The 27,026-nt window shown below is 37.6% G+C and overlaps 1 protein-coding gene across 1 annotated transcript in view; it reads right to left on the minus strand.

The window, feature by feature from the left end:
• The window catches only part of KHDRBS3 (KH domain containing, RNA binding, signal transduction associated 3), a 64,970-nt gene that overhangs the window by 16,064 nt on the left and 21,880 nt on the right, over positions 1–27,026 (minus strand). Inside the window, exons 4-6 of the mRNA XM_008943303.1 lie at positions 25,292–25,431; positions 13,987–14,179; positions 2,865–2,947 (exon numbers count right to left, since the gene is read on the minus strand). Coding sequence (XP_008941551.1) covers positions 2,865–2,947; positions 13,987–14,179; positions 25,292–25,431 — 416 coding nt within the window. The remainder of the gene's footprint in view (positions 1–2,864; positions 2,948–13,986; positions 14,180–25,291; positions 25,432–27,026) is intronic.

The raw sequence follows: 27,026 nt of genomic DNA on the forward strand, positions 1-27,026 counted from the left end.
CATCAAAGCACATCCTCACCAGTGCAGAGTACAGGGGACGATCGCTTCCCTACTCCTGCTGGCCACACTTTCTGATACAAGCCGGGAGGCTGTTGGCCACCTGGGCACACTGCTGGCTCATATTCAGCTGGTTGCCGATCAGTATCCTCAGGTTCTTTCCCTCTTCCCCACCCCCTTTTTCCAAAGCCTGTAGCACTGCATGTGGTGGTTTTGGCTTTACAGAAGTCCAGGTAGCCAACATCCACATCCACTTTCCCTTCACCCACTAGGTGGGTCACCTCATCATAGAGGCCAACAGATTCACAAAGCAGGACCTGCCTTTCATGAACCCATCCTGACAGGGCCTGATCCCCTGGCTGTCCTGTACATGCTGCATAACAGCACTCAAGACAATTTGCTTCATAACCGTCCCTGGCACCAACAAGTCAGACTGACTAATGTAATATCATAATCTTCTAGAGAAATTAATATTGGAAAACAAAATACTATTACGTCCTAAGATTAGAAAAATCTTAAGATTTCCACTTAAAGAGGAAAAGTCATTTACACATGCTAGTCACTACATGGTACATTTTAATTAAGTCAATGCCCTCTGTGCAATTTTTTTTCATTTCCATGCTTTGAGGGCAAACTATCAAGAATGACACAAGCTTAAAATTATGAAAACAATACACCTACCCTGATTTCCTTCATAGTAGGGACATGGTAATGCACCTAAATATAAGTATTTCTTAGTGATTACACAATGACATTTTATGATATGGGCTACTATTTGATATTCAGATTATAAAGATAGTAATGCTGTTCTAGGTAGCTCAGATGGCTGTTTATACTTATTACTTTTTGCCTGCCAATACAATCCTAAAAAAAGTCTTTCTGCCAAGCCAGAAAATGTGCCAGAAAATTAGTGTCAACACACCGTGAGAAATGTTCAAATCCATCTTTTTGTTTCCTTTTACCATGCAGCACTTCATAAAATTAGGAAGAAATGTAATCATTCAGAAGAGAATGAAGTCAACAAAACCTAACAGCAGATGTATTGTGAAGCTACAGGTAAAGGACAAAGCAGAGCAAGCATTGTATGAAGTATTTCCTTCCAGACTGGGCTAAGTATGTGCACATTATATCCAAGAATATTATATATTTTATTATCCCTTTACAAAAACAATTTTTTTGGGGGACATTTGATTTTTCCTAATTTTAGTTCAAAGAGGAAAAAATATTTGTGTAAACCTGGTACTTGGTATTTGGTTTCCATGTTAACAACTAATATTTAGTTTTAGCTCAGGCAAATGACTAATGAAGTCTAAATGTTTGTGCACAATAAGCCTATTTACCAACACTAGAAACAGTAGAACAGAATTACCAACATAAAAGTTGAAGACTATTTTGGTAGTTTTCTTTTTGGAAAAAGTCCATTATCAGCAGCTGCTCTCTAAATGTAACATTTAACAGAGCCTCATATTTTGGAGGTCCTACCCTGCTGGCTTCTTAAATCATGTTATTTTTATCAATTTTCAGTAGCTTACAGGACTCTGCATGAGCCAAGTATCAGATAAAGGTATTTTCATTGTGTTTGTTCTCAACAATGACACTTGAACTTTGCCCTAGGCTTTTTCACACTGACTAAATTGTTTGGCACAGGAAAATACTCATGTATACAACAAAATTTAAGTTGGGTGCGTCAACACTGCAGCAAAGCAGATGTTCAGGTGTAAACAGCTTTGTCCTCAACTTTTCTGTGAGCTGTTCTGTACTATTTCAGGTGGTGCCACATTGTAAAAAAAAGGTCTTATTTAGCAGAAGTTAAAACAGCCTAACCAGCATTTATTTATCAACAGCACAATATCCACCAATATCTCCTTTTCCTACTGTCATCACCTCTCCAGTGGGCAAGCTTTGATGCTCTAATCACCCCAAATAACCAAATCAGTAATGCAGCACTACAGCAGTATATTTTATTTTAGAATTTTCTTAACACTGTTTGAAGTTTATTGTCATAAAACTTTCAAGAAATTCTCAATGACATTACAAAATCTACTACTGATCAAACTATGACTGCTTGATTGAAGAGAAAAACAGTGAGAATAAATTACAGTTTAGGAAAAGGTGCACAGAATTTTCCTTTCCAGACATTAATCAGAAGTACCTAATAGTGGGAATGATCAGCCAAAATGCTAAACAATGTCTTGCGTGATATTTGCCATTAAGTTCAAACTACCACCTAATACAAGTAGCCTATACCTCATATTTCCTATCACTGGGCCACGTTACTAGTTGTAAGGGAGTTTAAAAATTGCAACTTCCCTGAAGAATGCAAAACCTTAAGAGAATAAACCAGAAGTGATTAAAAGTACCATTGGGAATGAAGTGAGGGAAAGAATACAAACAGCAAGAGATTCAAACTTGTCACACAGACGATTCTACAAAGGAGTAAACCAAAAGGGTGTTTTTTCTTTTACAGCTATATCAAGGTAAAATACTGGAAATAGAACCACGTTTAAGTAGTGAGAAAATGCAATCATGTTTATTCCAGATGATTTAATACCTTTTTCTAAGTTATTTTTATTCCTCTCCTTGTCCCTCCACCCTCCTGAAATTCAACTGAGTTATTCATAATTCCCTCAACAGTTGAAAGCTGATTTATGACATTGCATCATTGAAACTCCAACTTCTCATTTCTGTTTCTTTTTAACTACTCAGTAGCTTAACTTTTAAACTAATGTGACAGCAGAACAACACTGGGGGTTCTTTCTAATAAGCCTCTTAACATTTCTGTTGTTTAAGATGAAATTGAAAAAAATCTAAGCAAAACTTTAAAGCTGTAGAATTTTTGAAATGTAGTTACAGATTTGGAGACTTACCTTTGTGCTTGAGTGCTATAGCTGTTATCATAGGAATCATAGCTTTGTTCATCATAAGCAGTTCCATAACCATCATCATACTCCTAAAATGATATAAATGAAAGGTAATATTAACCATAAGTACACTCCAGAATCAAAGCAGTAACCTAGTTGTAAATATGAAAGATAGTGCTCTCCTGAAGCGTGTATATGACACGTACACCACGAAATAGCAAAACCTTAATGATTAATAGACTCTTCTGTTTAGGAGGCCACACACATCTAAGATGATAACTACTTTAAAGGTGTTTTGAACTACTGGCAATATGCTTTGAAAACTTTATTTTAGTTAACACTGGCTTGCACAGAGACAGTACAAATGCTTCACGTCTCCATGTACATTAACTGGAGATTACTGAGCTACTGATCTTCAAAGAAAGCCCTGGGAAGCATCTCAGGAATCAAAACATCTAAAATATTGTGCAGCTTACTTAGCTGATTCATTTCTGAACAATAAATTCAATATTCTACATAGATTGCAGATGGGAAAGAAAAACCCGAGAGATAAGACTAGAAAGAATGATGCATTTAATTCTTAAATGTCCTCTGTATACTCTTCAACTTGTGGGAGTTTAGCTTCCATTAAAAAAAAAAAAACTAAAAATAAGCATTACTTACTCCTCCCACACTGTCCACACCATGTAAGAATACTCTTCAGTAACACTTCCCAAAATAGCACTGGAATTAAATACCAAGTTGAACCAACCACTAACTCCAGGTACAAGCCATACAGAAGCTTAAGATAGAAACAAGTGTCAAGGATGCTGTTTTCCCAGAGAAGGATGAACCACAGAAATCCAAAGAACTGTCACTGATTTATTCTTTCATCCCATAATAAACCTGAACTAAACACATGAAAAGCAGAAATGGCACTTTCTTTGCACTGATTCCTGGGAAATCCTATCCAAATATGTCAAAGACCACAAGTGATATTTAGGGATATCTTGTCCAGTTTTTCCAGATAAGAATGATTTAATGAGAAGACACTTTGAATACAGAGCCATCATCTTACATACAGTATTTTCTGAAGAAGTGTGTATCATCATATAGAATGGTTTGGGTTGGAAAGGACATTAAAGATCATCTAGTTTCAGCCCCCCATCACTGGCAGGGACACCCTCCACTAGACCAGGCTGCTCAAAGCTCCATCTAACCTGGCCTTGGGTTGGGTATCAAACCTGGCAACATAAGGATAAAGTTTCATGAAAGAACAAATGCTTTCCTAGGCAAAGGAACCTTTAAGAATCTTCCAGAAATTACAGAAAATAAAACCAACTAGCAGTATCAATTAGGTATGGATGACAAATGATGGATTGTCCAACTCTAGTAGAAAACACCTCCAATAATAGCAATGTGACAGTTCTCCAGACATTGTAAAGCAAGCTTTCTATAGCAGAAACCAGTGACGTCCTCAGAACAACTGACAGGTAACTGAATTTTCTAGGAGAGTTTTTAGCACCTTCCCCATTCATTTCAAGTTGCTTCTATGGAGAAGCAGGCAGTCAGCTCATCAACTGAGCTTCTGAAATTCTTCACCACTGCTGCATCAGTGAAGACATTTGTTTCCCAGCAGTGATTAGCAGAACATTGCCTGTGAATATTTGCCAGCACAAATGATTGGCAGCCTATTCATTGGTCTGCAAAAAGAAACTAAGATTCTTCCAACTGTCTGCTGTGAAGAGATGGATGGATAAACAGTCCCAACTTGAAAAGCAAATGCATTGTTTTCTCTTTCAGTAATTCACTGTCCTGAAACCAAAAATTAAGAGTCTTAGCATTTTCTTTGCCCATCTGATATGGATTTTTCTTGATACACACTAAACCCACAAAACCACTGCCTCCTGGCAGTTACTCCCAACAAGCACTTTATTACTTATTGATGCATTACATAGACATCTGGTAACAACAGACATTGATCAACAGCAGAAGCTCTCTGAGCCAACTTATTTGCTCTGTCCCAGAACACTTACATGACATTTGGTCTCCTCTCATAGAATCTTCCAACTGTGAACCAGCCATCCCTAAGATGGACTCCCAAACTTCAAAGTATGCACACCCACCAGTGATAATAAATGAAAGCAGGCGACTAAAATTAATCTTTTAACATGTTAGGAAAGTTTTGCCACTAAGGAATCACTGGAGAATTCTTCATCAGCCAGTCCTGTTCTTCACATTTACGTTAACTATTTTGCTAAATATTGACCATGGACGAAAAGGGGAAAACGAACTACTACTGAATTTATGGTATATCTGTTACTTCTTGAAGACACAAGAACACAGGAAACTTGGAACCAGATGATCCTTAACAAGATGCCCAGCAGAACAAAAGGAAAATTGTGGGAGGCCCACACTATCAGATTTAAGTGTTTCTAATATTAGTATTCCTGTTCCAGATGAATTTTGCCCAGAACTCATTACTGCTCACCACTTTGTGTGTTAATAAATTAACTAATGCAGAAATTAAGCCCCGCATTATTTTGTTGGAGGTGGCTCTTACAATCTTCAATATCAACCTCTGCTGTTGTCATTATTAGAATCTGCTTAAACAGATAAATTCTTCCTTTTTATTGCTTTATTTAAATACATAAAGGCCCAAACCTACATTATAGCCAAGATAAAATTCATGTGTAACATGCTGCAAAAATAGGTCTAAAGAGCTGTTCTCAGTGGCTTGTTCTGTGAAGAGATGAGACTCTCAAATTCCAAAGCATTTGTTTCCTGTGCACTATGACTATTCCCTTGAAGCAGCAATGGGCTAGGGGCAGCTGAAGTATGCTTCAGAGCATTCCCTGGATTCGGTCTGACACAGTATTTTCTTATTCATACGGTATTTGAAGCTTTCAGGAGATTACAAATAAGGTTGGCCAAGGCAGAATTTTTTGTTTTAGATAAAAAATAGGCAGTGTGGATTTATTGCTAAAGCACAGGCCTCTTGTGGCTTCAATAAATATTTCCTTTAACTGGATTTAATATCTAGGTGAAATATCCTTGGCCATCTAGCATGTTTTGGGACTACAGAATATCATGAGAACTTCCATGAAAATGACTTTTTAAACATAATGAAAATGGACAAGACAAAGCTTAAATATGCACAGATATCCTGTATTAAAGTATAAACATTTTTGGTTTTAAAGCCATTATTCTTCTCCAATGGAATACAATAGACTTTCCTCTCCACTCCAATTACATATGCCTGCAAATAGCTCTTCCTAAGGGTACTCAGTAATCAGAAAGTTTACTGGTGAAGCTGCATATCCTCTATCCCTCAAAAAAAAGCCCAAACAAGATCATATTTTCATCCCATGATTGGAAGTATTTTGTTTGTTTTCCTGCTTCTCAGGATAACTTAGAAAACTAACTCTCATCAGATTTAGTCTGATCAGAAGGCAGCAGGTGAGCTGTACGATTTATGCTTACAACAAATGTAGAAAAAAAAAATCAGCTGAAAGTACTACAGTCTTCTTAAACTAGAGGTATTTTCTACCCAAGACTTGAAATACCAACCAGGAAAGTATCAGGACCAATGGCCCTGACTTCTGCTCATTTTAGTCTTCATAATATTCCCCAAAAGTAACAGAACAGCTAGAATTACAAGACAGATATTCTGAAAAGAATATGAAATTACTCTGTAAAACCTCAAACCTTATTAATAACTCCTTTATTAAGTAGCCTATAAGCCTGAATGACATTACATTTTCTCTTAAAGAGTGTGTGCCTGCAGTTGTCTCAATTACAGTGCCTGCAGCTGATATAAATCCACAGAGCAGCACTGGTAACAGCAAAGTGCAGAAATTTTTCATGAGCAGAGCCAAAGGCAACGTGTAAATATGCACCCTTCAAATGCATTAAATAGTAACTTACTATCACAGGTCAAAAGATGATAAAAGCCATGAAAGCAATCTTTGCCAAAACCCCTGCACTACCCACATAAATCATGCTCAGCATTGCCCATCAGTGTTTGTTTCTAACAATTAAGTACTCTAAACATTCCCTTGTTCATGGGCAACAGGAAATGGTGGCTTTAAATTATAATCTGCTGGCAGTGACAATGACAGACTAGTGTTTGGGCCCTCTTTAGGGGAAATTAACAGGGTTTCAAAAAGAACAAGACAGAAACAGTAAGAAAAGAGGGTAAAAAGTACATTTTAGCAAAAAGGCTATTTCCAGTGCTGAGGGGGAAAAAAAATCATGCAATCAATAAGAAATCAATTTTCTGGCTCTCCCCAGCTAAAGAAATCCATCCAAGGGAAAAAAAAATTAAGGCTGTTATCACTACAACTAAAAGGTTGTTTCTTTTCCTCCTCATTCTCTGGGAAGTAATACCTATACCAGTACTTTATCACACAATACTGGAGGAATGTCTTCCTTTCAGATAAATACTATCACATTCCAAAAAAAAAAAAAGTTGTTTGCACAGCCATTAACTTGAAGGAGAAAACATGGGGCAACATCAGTGCAGTGCAATGAAGAATTTTTTGGGTCTTTTTCAAATTAGAATTGTAAAGGAAGAGCCATTTTGTTACATGGAAATAACATCTCCCCATCGTTTAAGCAACAGGGAGCATGGGGCAATCAAAACATACAGGTAGCTACTACCATCCAAAGTCTGAGTGGTAACATTAAGGACATTAACAGCAAACATGCACAGACTGTAAGCTCTTATTTTGTAGATTTTCATCTGTTTTCATCTAGAAAGAACCTAGTGGATATTCAACCAGAACATATAAAGTATTTCTGGAATGAGAGATGTATTAGTGGGTTGTTTTTCATGCACTTATGAAAAAAATAGTTGCTAATGAATACAGGCAATAATATTTAAACCAAGTTACTATCAGGCCAAAACAACTGTCTTTCCAAATAGAACAGCAGGGAGCAGGGTCAGAATCAGGGGGATAACTCATGCTCATTCCATCATATCAAGTCAGAAAATGGTCAACTTAAACTAACAAACCGAAGATAAAATATTTTATGTGCACATTATAGGTGAACATTCAACTTCAAGACAGGCAGGTGGAAAAGCTTTTCAACCTTTCCTCCAAAATATTCCACTGTTTCTATAGCCAAAGTCACCTGAGTACCTGAAAAAAAAAAAAAAAATATTTTCCAACCTCTTTCTACCTTACCCTGAAAGCTCCAGAGAAAATAAGTGATTCAACATCAAAAACAATTGAGTTAAATTTATGTAAATTTAAAACATTGTTTTACATTTGTCTTAGTTCTACTTAGCATGAAAGAGAACATTATAATTGGCAAAAAATGCCAAAAAAATGCCAAGAAATAATGGTTTGATGTTATTAATATGTATTCCAGAAGTCATACCTGAATTCACCCTGACTTTAGAAATAGTCTCAATATTTCTGAAAAGCAAGAACTCAGTAAATACAATGCTGAAAAAGAAAGGTGTAATACTTAGGGGCAAACCATAACATTACCCAACATTACCCACAAAGGAAAACAGACAGAATAGACAAGAGAATTTCTCTAGTTCTTAGAGAATGAAGCTACCTCGAGTCCTTTTCCAGGAACCCAAACAAAAAGCTTCACAGTCAAAACAATAAAGGACATAAAACCATCTGAATTAATGTTGCATGTTATTAGAAAAATATCAATGCTCAGAAGACCAAGGTAAATTAAAACCTGGTGTGACTCTTGCAAAGTGACATTAAACTTAGACTTGAATGCTACTCAGGAAGAATTTCCTTTCAAAGCTTTAAGTAATCTGTACTAGCCCTTTGATTAATATTTTGCCACCTCAACTCCAAGAAGCATTTGTAAATAAAAAGCTTGATATTGTTTTTATATCACCAAGTTTTTGCTCTTTTCCTACAGAACTTTCCTTCTTCAACCATAAACAGCAAGTCAGCAAATCAATGTTAATGAGGAAAAGTCTACTTTAAAAACAGTTCACTATGCAAAATTATCACTGTATTAACAGCTCCAAGGCACTGCTTACACATTAATGCTAATTTTCACTTTTTCAAAATATAAACTATGATCTCAATGAGGAGACAGAATTAAAGCTCGATGCAGAAGTATTCATTCCTTTCACTAATAAGTATCTATATGCATATTTTATAATAACAGCTGGATCATGACATGGATTTTGTTTGTAGCCAGCCAGTCAAATCCAATTGGGAACAAAATTCCCTTAAGTCTTCCTACTAATTCATAAGGATTTCTTGCACTATGGACAGAATGAAAACCACTGCTCCTGACACTGCTAGGACAGCCAGTATGCTGGGGACAGCACAGCCTCAAGAGACAACCAAGGCAATACAAACACCTGTGATGGAACCTGAACCAAGGGCTCCGAAATACTGAGCTTTCAGCTGCCCAGAGACAGACACAGCACAACATCTGCTCATTAGTTTGGGTGAGAATGTTAGAAAGCATCTTCTGGTCATGTCTTCTGGAGCTTCCCCACTTCTCATGGAAAATACTATGAGCACAGTCTCATATTATAGATACTTAACACAAGAACTACAAGTCAGAACTGAGTCTGAAGCACTGCTTTGCCCATCAGTAAAAGCAATGTATTCCTGAAAATATTCAGAAATGTATGCTTTGGGAACTATAAAGCTTAAAAACTTGGCAATCCCCAAAATTTACCATCTTCCAGAATAAGGAAATAACTAAATGTAGATTTTTAAAGACTAGATTTTGACATTTCTGAAGAGTATCATTTTTGTGTCCAAGCATTCTGCACATCCCTCTAAGTAGACTGTAGCTGTATCTTTTAAAAAAAAATCTTGGCATGTAACTGGAAATGTTCTTTCAAGTTACCATTTACTGAGCATTAGAAAACGCTCTCTAAGTCTCTTTCTATTAGACATTCCAACTTAATTCAATTTCTTATTACACAAAGTAGCCTCACTGAAGCATTCTAATTGAAGCATTAGCTGCCAGGAACTGTACATATGGTCACTGCATTGGAAAAATCTGCCACTAAGGTGACCCTTGTCCTAACATGAGAAAACATCAGTAAAATTGCCAGAACTTTCACACACACACATTAGTAACATTTAGACCTGATTTCTTTCTGAAGCAGTGTTGAAGCAAATCTTGGCCTTAAGTTAATAGATGGCTAAGTTCTATTTGGCAGTGCAGCCATTCCACCCTGCCACAGCAAAGGGCTTTATATTCACATTTAAAGACCAATTCCTAATGCCTAAAAGACCCAACTGACTCAAATCTCACTTTGCATTTAACACATTTAAGCATCCAAAACAGGATGGTCATGGCATCACCACGAATATATTCATATGAAGTACAGATCTGAAGTATTTACTGAATATTTTAGAAAATATTTACCTTTGTGAAATGAAAACAGCAGTAAATAAAAATTGAAAATTGGAAAAGCTTCATATTCCTGTGTTACCAATTTGGAAAAGGCCTCAAAGGTTTGAGGCTAATAAGAGGACAGCAGGAAGAGGCAGAAAGCAGCAACTGTTACTAGATAGTAACTGAGACTGGACAGCTAGGTTCCAACCTGCATTTGACTGGAGATATAACCAGGAATTGACCCTACTAAAGGGCAGTGAATAGCTAGTATACTGTAACTATTTCCTGCTTATTAGAAATCATGGAAGAGCTTACAATTCCCAGTCAGTAGGTATATACAATTTCTTATTTTAATGGAATTGTCAACTTCAAAAATATATGAAATTTTTTACCTATTACACAGTCTGGTTCAATTAAGAGAAAAATTCTCATATAATTATGAGAATGATGTCCCTGAATCTTTAAGGGTTTCAATAAATCTAGCAGCCATCTAGTATGACTACCCCTATCCCAGTAAGCTAAAAACCATCCTGGCCATGCTTTGTGTGTCATGCTAGACTCTCTCCTGACCTGAGTGGTTGAGGATGTAAAAATGAGAGGCATGTTAGCCTTTAGAGAAAGTGTAATACATCAAACAGAGCAGTGAGGTTACAAGTGTGATTTTAAGCCTGCCTGGCTTTTTCCCCATCATCTCAGCTGATGGTACAGCTATTAAAGAGACAATGTTCACAAAAAAGTGTTAAGGAACTGTCATTTAGCTGCTTCAAAAACTTCATCATAGTACCAACAATGTGGTGAGGTCTGAGGAGGAATAGGTCCTGGGTCTGAGAGATACACAGTGAGTTCCTTGCAAGTTCCTTGCACATGTTAAAAAGTCAGAGGTCTCAAGGTCTGCAGGAAAAACTCAAAGACTGAAGGAAAAGAGTGTGATTCCATGGCCTTATTTATTGTCCCAAGGCATACTTAGTTGTACTCCATAGAGGAAACAAGTAAGGACTTTAAGTACTGAATGCCCTGTGTCATCTTTGAGATAGTTACAGAAGTAGTTGAAGGCTTCCACCCAGAATATAGTTTGCTTCTTTCTGAACTTTCATGGTTTCACATTATTTTAATGAGTATAAAGCAGAGGCTTGTAAGCCAAAGGGAATCAAAAGCTTCATGAATCCTTGCAGACCACCCAGTTCTCACTGGAAAGCCTTCTTGTGGTGGGTTGGCCCTGGCTGGACACCAGGTGCTCTTTACTCCAGCATGGGGTGTCTCCTATGGTCCAGAGTCCAAGAACTGCACCAGTGTGGGCCCTTTCCATGGGGTACAGTCCTTCAGGGATAGACTGTTCCAGCCTGGGTCTTCCACAGGGTCACAAGCCCTCCCAGCAAACCTGCTCCAGCACAGGTTCCTCTCTCTACTGGTCCTGCCAGGAGCCTTCTCCAGCAGACTTCCTACAGGGTCACAGCCTCCTCCAGGCATCCAACTGCTCCTGTGTGGGGTCCTCTCCAGGCTGCAGAGGGGATATCTGCTCCACTGGGGACCTCCATGGGCTGCAGGAAGAATATCTGCTCTACTGCCTGCAACATCTCCTCCACATCCTTCGTCACTGACCTTGCTGTCTGCAGAGCTGGTTTTCTCACATTCTCACTCCTCTCTCCAGCTGCATTTGCACATTTTTTTTCCCTTCCTTTTAGATCCATTATCAGAGGCATGACCACTGTTGCTGACCAGCCAGCAATAGTGTAGTCTGTCTTGGCTTCATCAGACACAGAGGAAGCTTCTAGCAGCTCCTCACAAAAGCCAACCCTGTATCACATGCCCAATACGCTTCTAAGGCTGCTCTTCAACCTCTCTGGATATCCCAGTCTCCAGGGCTCTGAACTATACCCTGCTTAAAGTTCTCACAATACCCCAGTCTCAATGATGTTCTCATTCTTCAGACACTTCTCAGCAAACCTCACCCTGCTGTTCATTCAAACCAGTGCTTAATACGTGATGTGGCTGAACAGCAATTAGTAAGGAAAGGACAGAAATACCACTAATTACTCCTGCCATGTCACATTAACTTGTAAAAGACACAGCTAAGGCACTTTGGTAACGCCCTACAATTGGGCATGTGAAAAATGCCACATTTAACTTCTAACCTACAATACACTAATGGTTCATCTCCTAGCAAAACTTTATTCCAGTGAATCTCCATTTTAACAAATGAGACAAAATATTTTAAAGCACCAGCTAGCATTGCTTTATCAGTTACAACTTTCAATACATCTATCAGTTAAGGTATCTGGTTTGGAAGAGAAGCGATATAGTTGTAGAGACCACTTTTTCTAGAAGTTTAGCACAGCCCTATTTTTCTTTACAGTGCTATTTGCTAATTATTTTCTTTCAGAAGTTAAGCAGATAACAGCTGCTTGCATCAGTGTCCTGACATTTCCATGTCACATCTATATACTCATGCTATAAACAGCAGCTATATATACACTAACAAGTTACTCAAAGACACACATTTTCTACCACATCACCTTGGATTCTACAGTGTGCACTCTGTAAACAAGCTATTTAATCAGGACAAAATCCTATGAAAGTATTGTGAAATACCCACTTACTTGCAGTACCCACTTTGACTAGTCAAGTCAGGTATACCCAGGAGAAATTTAGGTATGTTGTTCAAGTTCTAGCTCTCATAAAATTAATAAACTACATTAATTTCTTCTGAATTGTTTGGGTTCCTGTATAAATGTTTGCAACTAACAACATTAAATTTCTTCCTGAATAAATCTCTAAATGTTATGTAGAAAATTAGGACAGATTGAGATTTGATTTAGAAGGTTTTGGGAGAAGCAGTGAAAGAAGAGAGAATGTGGGTGGAAGAGAAAAGCACGAAGTGTCTATATAGCAAAATGATTCTCTGGAACTCAGGATCTCTTTTTTTGCTAGTCTGAACAACAGACCAAGTCCAGATAGGCCTGGCTGTAAAGTGGGCACACTAAAAGAAAAGCAAGAAGTGTCTATATAGCAAAATGATTCAGAATATAGAAGAAGACTCAAGACTCAGGATCTTTTTTTTGCTAGTCTGAACAACAGACCAAGTCCAGATAGGCCTGGCTGTAAAGTGGGCACACTAAAAGCTTTGTGATATTTAAAACATTAAAAGCATTGAATTAATCTCCTGACAATGTGATTTTTTTTCAGATTTTTGTAAAGCAGAAACCTAATATAACATTTAAGAGGTATGTAATTAATTTGCACTACTATAAAGATACTTACAGTGCATTTGGCAAGATAGTAATACTACTTCAAGCTCAGCCTGGAGAAGGCTCCATAGAGATCTTATAGGAGCCCTTCTAGAATCTAAAGGAGACCTACAGGAAAGATGGGGAGAGCCTCTTTTTCAGGGAGTGGAGTGACTGCATGAGGGGTAATGGATTTAAACTGAAAGAATAGGTTAAGGCTAGATATAAGAAAAATTCTATACTGTGAGAGTGGTAAGACACTGGAACAGGTTGCGCAGGGAAGTGTTCAAGTTCAAGGTCAGGTTGGATGGGGTTTTAAGCAACCTGGTTTAGTGGAACGTGTCCCCTGCCCATGGCAGAAGGGGTTAAAATTAGACAATCTTTTAAGGTCCCTTCCAACCCAAATCATTCCATGATACTATGAAGTCTGAAAGGTGACAAGAGATGACCATGTTTGCCACAGATTCTAGGTGCAGTAGAGAGGTACTAATTAAAGCAGTATTGTTGAGTCCCAAGGTAACAGGGTCACTCCCAGAAAACTGCACACTTCATGCAAGCTTATCAACAGCTGGACTTACATATTCCCCATAGGTTTCCTGGGCTGGAGGCGGCGGGAGGGGCCGGTAGCCTGCAGGAGGAGGCACTCCTCTTGTCCTGGGTGCTAGAAGTCCCCGGCTGCGACTGACTGGACCTCTACTGGGAGGCACGCCTCTGGGTGCTGGTGCCCCTCTTGGTACTCCTGCTGGTGGTGGAGGCACCCCTCCACGGCCCCTGTGAACACATGGAACACTTACCATTAAACATTACACCCTTGGCCTCCCTTTTAACTGCTCCCTCCCCCACTTCATGACAATTTTGCTTTGCTACAGCCAGCCGAAGTCTAAGAGAGGTTCAGAGTTTATAATTTTTCTGTACATTTTAATCCAATTACACAACAAAAATGCTGAAAGATACAGATGAGAGACATGATTCAGCGATAGCTTCTCACTAGAGCTTGAGCCACTCACATACAGAGACACTCAAACCAATTTGCTGGAATCAGCCAACTTCCCTAGAACTGGACTTGAGATTCTGTGAAATCACAATCATTGAACAACAGGTTAATTTGAAGCTGTCAGGGTGTATTGTACTCAAACCCTGCACAGAGGAATCAGTTACAGCTCCCTTCTGATCCTGTACAAGCTTCTAAATGCAATCCAAAGACAACACTGTATGTAAGAGATTGAGTGGGTCAGAAAAATTACGTTTTCTTCTGGTTCTAAAGAGATTTCCAGCTGTTGCAGAAAACATTCAGACAGGTAATAAATGTGCAATGTGATTACAGGCTATAATCTGATGTTCTATATGTAGTTAAGAATAAGAAATAACAGTATATTTTAAATTTCTGAAAGAATGATAAACATTAATTGCATTCCATTATTTTTGACCCTTAAAATATGGATGAAAAATCCGAGACCTAAACTACCAGTTTTCAAAAATATTTGATCCATTAAAGGTGGTGTTGCCCCTTTCCTCCCTGTAGTAAAGGGAGAAATTTAGAGGTACAATCCATCAGAAATTTGCATCATTTATTCTCTCAAACAGGATTTCTACAACATTGCTAATATACATCTCCTTTGAAAAGGAGATGATTTCAACCCATGGATTATAACTGAGTTTAAAATGACTGTTCTATAGGCATATAGGCATGTTCCAAGAAGTCTGTTACAGATACATAGAAAAAAACCAAACAGCCACAACCTCCACATTATCTTTCTACCTATCAAGCCATTATCTAATTAACCTCAATAGTAGTAACTTAGTGAAAATACTGTCCCAATTTCAGTAGAAATTCCAACTTACTTATAATATTAAGATCCAGATTTAGCCTTAAAATTTCCTATCCCATTTCAAATAAGTTCTGCAATTCTCCTTGGTAAACTTATCAGAAAAGATTAATAATTTCATCACAAGTGATTCATATTTCAAAAACTGCATCACTAATGATGAGTGTAAAAAATATGAAAATACTTGATACAACCAGGATAGGTTTTTTTAATTATAATTACAGATCAAAGCACAGTCACAAAGTATTTCAAACAAGCCTAGAGAGTAAGTGATTTAAAACTGTTCTTATTACTTGGTTTTGGCTAATCTGTAGAATGCCTCCTCAGGACAGGGTACCAGCTGCTTATTTGACTTCATGGTAGTGGGGGCAGGGGTGAGCAGTGAAGTTCCCAGACACAGCCTGCTGAAGTAATATAAAGAAATAGCAAATGTGATACTTTCCAAGTGAAGCCAAAGAAAGGGAAATGAACCTATTGGCATAGACAATAGTCAATACCAAATTAAAAAAAAAAGTCAGAAAAAGACTCAAGAGTCAGTAGCCATAATCTTCATGGCATCCTTCAGATAGGGTGCAAGTGAAAGCAGGAGGAATTGGGACATGCTGAAAAAACATGAAAAAACATTTGAAGGGGGGAAAAAATGTACAGTTTTTACACCCAGCATAGTTTTATTCTTGAAGAGTAATTCGAACAGATTCATATGATGAGTCTTCTCCATTTCAAAAACAGTTAGCAGGATTGGAGTAGCAATGGGTGGGAAATTATAATTTCTCCTTTTTTAGGAGACCATTTACATTATTTTAATAATTGCTGTAGAAGAACAATCTGATGTGTATATTGTGTATTACACGCCTCAGATGGTTACTGCACCGGGCTGGAGAAGTGTAGAAAGATGCAGAGATAGGAAACCCAGTAACAGGAGAGTTCAGTTACCACCATGCAGACTTGAATCCTATCAAGGTATGATGCTAAAATTTAGGAACTGGAAATTGTTATTTCATTAAGGCAGCAGAGAACAAAGGAATACTGATTAACATGAGCAATGAACAGAAGCTGACCAAAAATATTGAGGAACCACTTTGAACCATTTTGGCATGTTGTTCAAAAAACAACAGCTCAGCTCTGGTATTCCTTAGTTAAAGGGCAGCTATATGATTATGTTTCAAATTATTTAAGAGTAAAATGTATACATACAATATGGGAAGACATTTAGAGAAATCCCATGGTAAGTCAGAGTAAATACACAACTGTCAAAAAGAACTTGAGAAAGGGCAAAAGGAGCTCAGTGAGGCCAGAGCAGCAGGGTAAAGAGGTTTTAAGAGTTATCACCTGAAAAGCCAAACCCATTTTTAATGCCAAAGGACAAATACTAATAAAACAAATATAAAATAATCAGAAAAACAGGTCAGAGAATTTAACAAATTTGTAAAAAGCCTAAAAAAAAAAAGATTTCTTTCAAACATCCTGGAATTGGGAAATCTGTCTGAGGCCAAATCCCCAGTGAAGAACATTAAGATACATATACATGTATATGTTTTTTACTCCACAATCAAGAGACTGGACATGGTTATCAAGTTAGAGTATTTCTTTATGGGGAATGCACTGGATGGTGCTGCCAACTGGTTTGGAGGTAAATTAGAGAATAAAAGGAACAGTTAAAAGTAATTACACTCTATGAACTACAGCAGCAGTTCAGATGACTAATCTGTAGCAGAATCCCAACCCGAATGCTAAGGAAATTAAAATAGCAAAAAAAAAATCTAAAGCAGCAAAGTATAAGAGGGAACACTTGGGATTTAATATATACATAAACAAATGCATATATCCTAACACACAAAAATATTGTGAGCTATGACTACCCCTAGAACATTTGCAGTTAAGACTGGCCCAATGGTCAGGACAGTAAAAAACAAATCAAGTTTTACAAAGCGTAAGATTACAGAAAACTGTTATCTATTGCACATATTTACAGTCTTGTTTCCTTATTTGGGGAGAAGGCAAAAACTGGTAGTGCATCAGATACCATGGCAAAGATGACCAACAGTCTAGAACAGTTTACATATAAGGAACAATTCCATAGATTAAAGCACCTCGTACTACGAACAACTGAAGCTTATATGATAGAACCCAACAGAACCAGCAGAGGAATGGAGAAGGCACAAAGAATTGACAGCTCTTCTCAATCCAAGAATCAGGGGCCATCAACCAGGAGAGATGGAATTAAAACAGATTGCCTTAACATCTGAGACACAATGCCTACTCCTATGGAATGCAATCACTGAATGACAACATGGTTAAGGTTGGAAGGGACCTTTAGAGGTCACCTGCTCCAATTCTCCTGCTCAAGCAAGGCCACCCTGAGCCAGTTGCCCAAGCCCATATCCACATGCCATTTCAATGTCTCTAAGGAAGAAGAGTCCACAATCTCCCTGGGCTACCTGTACCAGCTCAGTCACCCTCATGAAAAAAAGGTGAGCTTCTCTTCTCCTGGCTGAATAGTCACAGCTCTGTCAGCCTTTCCTCATAGCAGAGATGTTCATCTTTATGTTCCTTGACTAAACTACCCAGTATGTCCATGTCTCTTGCACCTGGGAACCCAGAACTGGACACAGCACTCCAGGTGGAGTCTACTTACGTATGTCTACTTAGCAGATGTGTCTATCCATTAGGGGCAGAATGATGGTCCTAGGAATGTTTAGTCCCCTTAAATTCTCTTCCATCCAGGTTCTAGATAATCCTTCCACAGCTCTCAATTCTGATCCAGCTTTCCTACTTTTGTTTTCTGTATCACACTTTCCCTCTCCTATTCAACTACTTTTGAGGGGTATCCATCCACTTCTCAGGTCTGAAGAAGCTGCACAGGTCTTCTCTACCCTATTTCTCCCACAAACTGTCTCACCAAGAAATTCCAAAGCCTTGGAGCATCTGCTAACATTTACATTTATTCTACTCAATTCACTCAGACCACAGCTCTGCTCTACACATTCACATCAACACCTTACCATCAAATGAAGTTCACCATGGCTCCTAGTCCAGGGTCATTACTCAGCAGGCCATCACCATCTCTCCTCATCTTTGCCTAGAGACTATTTTTCTTTATAAACACACCTGAAATTCTTTTCAAATGGCATGGATGTTTCAGGTGACATCAAAACTTTAAGACAATGAAGGGCCTCCCCTCCCAAAATCATATGATTTTTCATGTTGAGATTTAGAAAAAGTAGATTTTGAAGTTTCCTGGAGCATCAGTAATTGGATAGCAAATTTCCATTCAATTAGATTTATGGCATATTTATTCAAGAAATAAGCAAGTCTTGATTCACAGTGTTGGTTCAGGTATATAATTCATGGTCTCACTGCAAGCAGCACAACCCTTGGAAATTGCTTTTTGTTTTGATAAAGAAAGCTGCACTATATTAGTCATCAATCCCAATGCTTCCGAGTCCTAAATTTGATCTGTCCCCCAATACATTTTCCTGCCTGTTAGCCCTCTTAGTCTTTCCACTGTTTCTTTCCTACAGAAGAAAAAGATCTTTGCTTCCACTTCTACAGGCTACAAAAGCACTATCCCCAAACCTTTCAAGCTCCATATCATCAAATCTCATTTGTCAGCTCATGTCAGCCTTGACTACCTGCTTGTATTCTGAAATACATGAAGGGTCTCTTTGCCTTTATTTCCCCCCTCACTACTATGCTTATTCCCTTTCAGAAGTCTTTTGAATGTTCTCATATCCAGTGCCTATAAGAACATTTTAGAGTAGTGAGATTGCAAATATATCCAGGCTAACAGTGTACACAAGTGGGCACTGAAACCCCTCACATACCTGTCCTCACACTTTCTGTATACTTCATCTAAGTACTTTGAAACAGAGTTAATGTGCCTGATTTTCAGGACATGTGAAGAAGTTCTTGTCTCTGATACCTCAAATTTCTGACATTGCAAGTAAGTACCAAAGTATCATGGGAGACAAGTGTATGGGTTTCTTTGCTACATTTGTAAGAAAAACTCTGTTCTTCTGAATTTTACATCTGAATGCTATCCAGAATCTCACAGGTCTCTTTGGAGGAGGGACACCTACTCCTTAAGTACCTATTAGGTGTATTTTCTACCGCCGTATGTTCTAATAAATGAACAGTATTTAAACACACAGTAAAACCTAGCTTCTAGCCAGATGCTATTAGTGCCACCTCTAGACCTGCTTTAGCAACAAAGTGATCATCTAGGTACTTGAGACCATTGAGTCCTACTAAAACAAGTGTTTTCCTGCCCTAAACAAGATTATTATGGCTATGAAACAATTTGAAGTACATGTTTCATCTATATTACTTTGGTTTTGATTTTCCTGAGTGTACTAATCTTTGGCAGTGGTACACCCAGTGAAGGATGTCACCCATTGAATGCACAAGTAATTAGATGGTTATATTATTCTTACTCTCAAAGCTGAATAGTTAAATTGTAGACTCTGCATTGAAAAAAGGCATTTGCAATCTGGGTACCATGGACTAGACTATAAATTACTGAGATTTTCTTTATAATGTCTTTTGTTTCACTACAGTGAACAGTTTCAGAATAGTGGAGGGAAATAATCTGACTCCCAGGTCATGTCATCCCTTGAAGATCATATCACAAACTATTCTTGCTGGAACCTGACTCCTCCCCCCATAACACCATTACTTACACTTTTTTTCCTGATATACTAAACTGCAAGGGAAGCATTTAATTTTTATAAAGCTATCGCATATACATTAAAGAATAGGAGAAAAAGCATTTCACAAACTTGTTATAATGTGCTACTGTGATCTGTAAACATAGTATTACAGAAGATAATTTTAATGTGTAAAAACCTGAGAAGTGTACCTTGCTGTGTACAGTTAAAATATTACTAAAGCACTCATTTTGTAACTGATTGAACTCTATTCAAACAGTGAGTAGTTAATGTGTGGAAAAAACTTTTAAAGAGTATCTAGTACCCTTCAGAATGACACTGTACAATGCTAGAACATGGTGAGTGTTTAGAATTCATTCACAGGTACTAAGCTCATCCCTGATTGCCACTAAAATAGTATTTTACCAACTCATACATCCATAGGAAACTACTTAAACACTTCCTCTTTAGCCTTCATTAGCAATAATCTTTGACATTTCCACTTTACAGAGCCCCACAGTACTTCTAGGATTTGTTCCCAGTCTACTACGTTATTGCTATTGACTGTAGCAGGCATAGCCTCTCGCTCATACTCCTTCCCAGCTTCCCTCAGCAATTGCTCTATCTTCTTTATTCATTTATCACTTTCTTCTCTCTAGTATTATACCAATTTTCAAGTTTCACCTTTCACTGGATGATTTCATAGAATTACTCTGATTATGAAATTACAAGTCACAAAGCTTTACTTCACTTTTAGTGAAAGAACAAAAATTCAATGAGTTCATAAATATGAAGCTCCTCAATCTCTCCCCTCTAGAAGGGGAAGTGCAAGAATGGCTTTAAAGTAAAAGTATTTATGAAATTTAGGGCTAGTTCCCTAACACTGATATTCAATGAGGAAAATTTTTTCATATTAGCATTCATAGTTCCATACATCTGCAAGGATTTAAACAGCTCAATGAATGGATTTAACAGATTTTGTTACCAGATGTTGATGCATTTTCTTCCTTTGAGCACAACCAACTACAATGTTTCCCAAACAAAATATTTTGTTCAGGCTTTATTACACACAAAAGATAACATACCTGTTATTCTAAAATGCCAACAGCAGAATATTGAACACTGAGATCTAGGTAACACTCACAGACAGAACAAGGATTTCATCATTGCAGTTAACACTAAGTGATTTCACATTTTTATTTGAAACCAATGTTTGTGTTCCAATTGTGAAAAATGGGATATTTATCACAAGACTAAACAAAACAAGGAACATAATACCTGCTTTTATCCTGAATCCTGAACCAGTGTTGCCAAATTTTTGTGCTACAGAATCTTTTGCAGCAAACTATCTACATATTCTCAACAAAAAGTTATTCCTCAGGAAAGAAACCACTTGATTCCAGACATATAAGAGCATAATTTGAAGTTGTGAACACACAGCAGTGATCCACACCACCTCATACTACTTCTGACACAAGACAAGAAATTCTCATCTACAATTTGTGTAACTGTTTTATTTTTCCCTAGATAAAGTTAGTCATTCTACCATGAGGATCTCAGCCATGCATACAATGATACATGAAACAAAACAATAAATAGGAAAGTAGAGGAACCCATACTCTCATGCAAGCATAAACCAGAATTTTGCTCTCTTTAGACTATTCCTATATACTGACTTTTTCCTCCTCTTATCTTAGTGAAACCAAAATACCTGCTTTGAAGTACAACTCCTCTCTCAGTCCAGGAGTGAGCCCAATCAGCTTTCCCCTACTGCTGCCTGGCAATACTTGAGGGGGGCTGCTTATCAGAAAGGTGAAGAGATACTGTTTACCAGGACATGTAGTCAGAGGACATGGGAAAGCAGTTTAACAGTATCCTCTTCCAGTTACGATTAGACAAATTCTTTACTATGAAGGAGATGAGACACTGGACCAGGTTGCCCAAAGAAGTTGTAGATGCCCCTTGCTGGAAGTGTTCAAGGCCAGGTTGGATGGGGCTTTAAGCAACCTCATCTAGTGGGAGGTGTCCCTGCCCATGGCAGGGGGGTTGGAACTGGATGATCTTTAAGGCCCTTTCTAACCCAAACATTCTGATTCTAGCAGTGATTTCTAGCTGCAAGTGACATGAGCTGATTCCCATGCATACACTCCAAGGTAGCAAGGAATTATCCATATCTTTAGGCTTACTACCATCTAGAATTCCCCTTTTACAATATAACTTAAGAGTCAGAATTGAGTGATCCTTAAGTCTTATATTTACTTGTTCTTAAAATAAGAATTTGATATTTTAGAGATGAAATGCTACTTTAGCTGCAAAATGTCCTTAAATGTGTACATTAACATGTATGTTAACACATTTATTTGCAGTCAGTTAATTGCAAGTCTCAATTGACATTTCAGTATTATCATCATTTATATTGCACTGATTCAGGATGGGAATTCAAATGCTTTAAAGAAACAGATTCCAAGAGGCACATCATTTAGTTACTAACTGTAACAGCATCACATACCGTACAGGGGATCCTCTAAGCTTGTTAGCACAATAGTTAAAAAGTAACTGGTATGATACTTCATTTTAGTCATCTCCAAAAAAATAATTTAAGAATAGTATTAATTTATACTAAAACCAAAGGACTGAAAGCCAGACTTCCACCAGGGAAAGATTCTCATGTCCATTCTCATGCAGAGAAGGGATAGGTACAACCTAAGGAGGTTAAATGCTCAGCAGAAATGTTGCAGAAAATAGAAGTGTTGTGATTACATCTGAAGGTCATCTTTAACACTATTAGGATAAAGGAAATAAAAATGGGGGCAAGAGGGCAGGAAGAAGCAGCTATATGTCAGAGATCAATGATGACAAGAAAACATTCCCAAAGGCCAAGCTCAAAACATACACAACCCTTCTAAAGCAAATTCTATCCACTCATCCCCAAAATCTTACTTCTCTCTAGAGTCATAAAAAAATTCACTCAAAGAAATCTGGAACAAGCCAGAAACAGCAGAATAAAAAAGTTACCAAATCCCAACCATTAGGAAATTACTTACCATATACAGGAATACCTGTGCACAAGCTACAATTTTGTATGCAAGCACAAACATTTTCTACAAAGTAAAGTTTTGTTATGGAGCTAAACATACACGTAACAAGTCTTCTTAAAAGAAGGCACTTGATAAGATGCATTATCTCCAGTTTCAACATGTCTGATAAGGAGTAAAAAAAGGCATAAATTAGTACTTTGATTCTTTTAAGTGAAACTACTCAGGAATAATAAAGACTTAAAAAAAAACCAGGAACCTAAGCACATGCAGTTATTGCATCCTCAACAGGATGTTTCATGTACCAAGGCTGCTATCTTAGAAATATCCTATGGGTTGCAAAGAGAATAGGGTCAAGGGTTTGGGTTTCATTTTACAAGTCTTCTCAAGCTTTGCTTCAACCTCTCCTGGATCTCAGGGATGCTTGCTATTGAAACTGTTTTATTTAACAACCAAGACAAAGCCTTTAACAAAGCCTTCCTTCAATAACAGTATTACTCACTGAAATGAATTTGTGCTAAAAAGGAATAGGAGTATTACAACTGAGTTTAAGATACTTAACTCAATGGCTGTAGTATCACAGTAGCAACAGCATTAAATTTCACACAAGCAATCTTTTATGCTAACAGAGCACTTCAGTTTGAGGGGGAAGAGCCTTACAGTAAAAGACAAGCCTTAAAGTAACAAACCAACAACCTTTCAGTTTTCTTTAGAACATATATAAGAAAGGAGATGACAGTTTTTAGCTGTCATCTCCAAATCAAGTGTTAGTAACATTTAAATTTATGCTGAAGACAATTCAATAGTTGTAGGCCAACAGGATGAACTACAAAGGATTTTGTGAGTTACTTAAGAACATGTGTCTTACATAAAATGCAGGTGTGAAAAGATCATTTTCCAGTATCCAGATGATGGGACTAGTGATGCTACAAATTCATTACTATGAAAAGTATGCACACATGTACTAGATACTAGCAGTGGAAACTAGGTATGAAACTTCAGTGATAAGATCAGACAAAACAATTTCTGTATCACATCCACTAGCTTAAAGACATGAAAAATGAAGAAAAAAAATGAAACAGAACTGTCTCTGTACTGAACATCTGTAGCAGAGCTGTTACAGGCATCTATGGGAAAGTTAAAAACAGTATTTCAGAATTGAAGAAAAATTAGCAAAAACCCATCTTCAAAATTAAGTGTATTCTAATTTGCAAGCACCTTTGTGTGGCTGATGACAGTGCTAAAGTGAGCCTTAGTATACAGTTACCACTACTCTGAACACTAAAATCAAGAAATTAAATGGTACAGATGTATTTATTACACAACATCACTTACATTTTTGTTCTTGTATTCTTAGAGAAAGTTATATTCTTAGAGGATACAACAGTAAGTTTAAATTCTTTACATGATTATCCATTATGTTTGCAGTCGTCATTATAGAATCCACATAATTGTAAGAACTGTATATAAGGAATAATTCCTCAGTGTTTTTTCTTCTAACATGCTTAATCTGAGTTCAAACACTACAGAATATTTTGAAATTGGCTTAAAAGTTGAAATGTAAGTTTTAAAGCTTGCATTAATAAACCCCATAGCCAGAACTGAAGGAAAATAGTTCACTGTAGGAAACTGTCACATTTAGCTGCTGCAGCCACAATCTCTGTACTGTAACAGAAACAGTCATGCACTTTATTTAGCTTGTTTTCACACTTTCAGACTCAAAGGAGTTGAAGCTGTCATCTCAGTACTGCAAGGAAGACAGGGGATGCTAGAGTAAAAATAAAACACATCCTGTGTCAAAGAAAAATAAAGCAAGAGAAGCTGTAGACTTGCCTATTCCTGAATCAAACAAAACCCTTTTTTAACAAAGCAAGCACAACACAGATGAGACTAAAATCCTACCTGCAAAACACTTCTATAACATTATCTTAATCAGGATTATAATAAAAACTTCATAGTACAGTAAAAGCAATACATACATTCCATTCTAGAGAAATGGGTCTGAAATTCATGTCAAGCAAGGCACGAGCTCCGTAGGGCAAATATGACAGACCCTACATGCACTTCAAGAGCAACTCAGAATTCAGCAGCACACAAGTGCTGCTCACAGCAAGATTGAACATCTTTACAATGTATATTTTTTCTTAATTTAGGTACCATTCAAGTTTGACAAATTTTGACACCATTGTGAATTAATTTCAGAGCTAATTACACTACCTTCAACAAATCAAGATTGGTTTCCCTTATCTTTTGCTCTTATTGAGGGTCCTTCATGTATTTCACTTTGTACTCTGGGGTGGGTTTTTCTGGTGTTTGAAGTGAGAAGCTTAAAATACACACATTCAAATTGAATTCCACTGGAGCCGAGGTACTTACCTGGAGAGAGCAGGAACCGGCACTCCTCTGGCTCGAATAGATGGTTTCCCACGAACTACTGGAACTTCTGCATTTTCTGAGCCACCATTCAAATATGTTAATTCTTGAAGCTGTGCCTGTCTGATTTCATCGTTGTAGTCCTAAAAAGGGGCAGAGAGATAAACTATACTGTTCAACCACCACACCGAGTTAGCATCAGGAAATGCTGCTCCTGAAAGTTTCCTCTCACACAGCTGAACACTCCACTGAAGAAGTTAAATATGCTGAATATTGCAGGCATATTATTCAGTCAAGAATTTCTTAAGAAATTCTACATATTAACTGCTATGTTTGCTCAGGCAAATTTTTCTTCCCCATTGCATATTACCTCCCTCTCAAGCTTTACCAATTAAAAAGCCAGTGTTAGAGTACCGTAGATAGGGAGAAACCACAACAAAATTATCAAGGTCCCATTTCTGAGCTGAGATCTTGTTTGTAGTTCCAGCTGAAGAAAGACTGTTAAAAGCAGGAAAAATTACATTGTCTAGTGTTGCAAAGCAATACACAATATGCTGTAGAGAATAGCCCCTAACAACTAAGGACAGTTTAGACATCTACACTTAAAATCAGGAGTTAAAGAACAATTAAATTCCTTCAATACAAACATGCACCATTCTCTAATAACAGCTCTAAAAATTTCAGTTCTAGAACATGCAAGGTTAAACAATTTGAAGACATGGCTTGTTTCTTATTTGGCACAAATCCTCCCTCAAGGTCTATCAAAAAGAAAGCTGAAGTTATTTACATGGAATTAATATGGTACTTCTCAAGAGCCTTTCCAGGGACCTTGAGTCACCCTCCAAAACCAGCATACTGCATGGGAATAAAACAGTTACAGCAAGGAGCTCTTTACTCCATATTTACATAAACACACTGTCCATCTATTAACAGGTCCTCCAATAACAAGTGACACTCCTGATACAACAGCTCTTCTGCAAATCCCTCCATTTCAAGAAAGCAGATTTGCCCAAATATCACCTACTATTACGTTTCTGTTACAAAACAAAGGATCTGCATCTCCTATTAAAAAAATCTGATTTTATTACATCTATGCACTAGGTGAGTACCAAAACTGTGTCAGGCAGCCTTGGATCAGAACACTGACTGTAACAGAACTCTGCACTGAAAGATTAAAACGTTTACAAACAAAGATCTCCATTATCCTTCCCCATAGCTTCCAAAGTTTCCCTTTACAGGCCATTGCTGGAGATAGTTACTACTGTTCCAAAAGTGGCACTAAGGACATTCTGCCCACACTATTTCAAATAGTCTTTGAAATTTAACTCAACTGTACATCTGAGATCATCCTCTAAGTAGCAGCAGGAACCAACCAACAAGCAAGGTGAGGAAAGGCCTGGACAACTGAGTCAACTGTTTCAAACTGCATAATTGGAGCTTCTGAGAAACAGACTGCTATAAAACCTTGCAACTCATACACAGCCAAACCATCAGAAGGGGTAGAACAGAACAAGGCAACTGAACACTATTTTGGCCAACTACTGCACAGAGACTCATTTTAAATTTCTTACTTTTTTGCTGGACCAGCACTGCTGACAAAGGCAAAATTCTATGCAAAGTATGGAATGAAGAGCTTCAACTTTGAAACAAAATGGTAATAAATAGCTAAAAATGCACAACAATACTTGTCTCAAAGTTCTGACATGGCACAGATCAGAGATGCCCTTGAGAATGTCTA

The sequence above is a fragment of the Merops nubicus genome, unplaced genomic scaffold (assembly GCF_000691845.1).
Source record: "Merops nubicus isolate BGI_N331 unplaced genomic scaffold, ASM69184v1 scaffold1167, whole genome shotgun sequence".
Taxonomy (NCBI): Eukaryota; Metazoa; Chordata; class Aves; order Coraciiformes; family Meropidae; genus Merops; species Merops nubicus.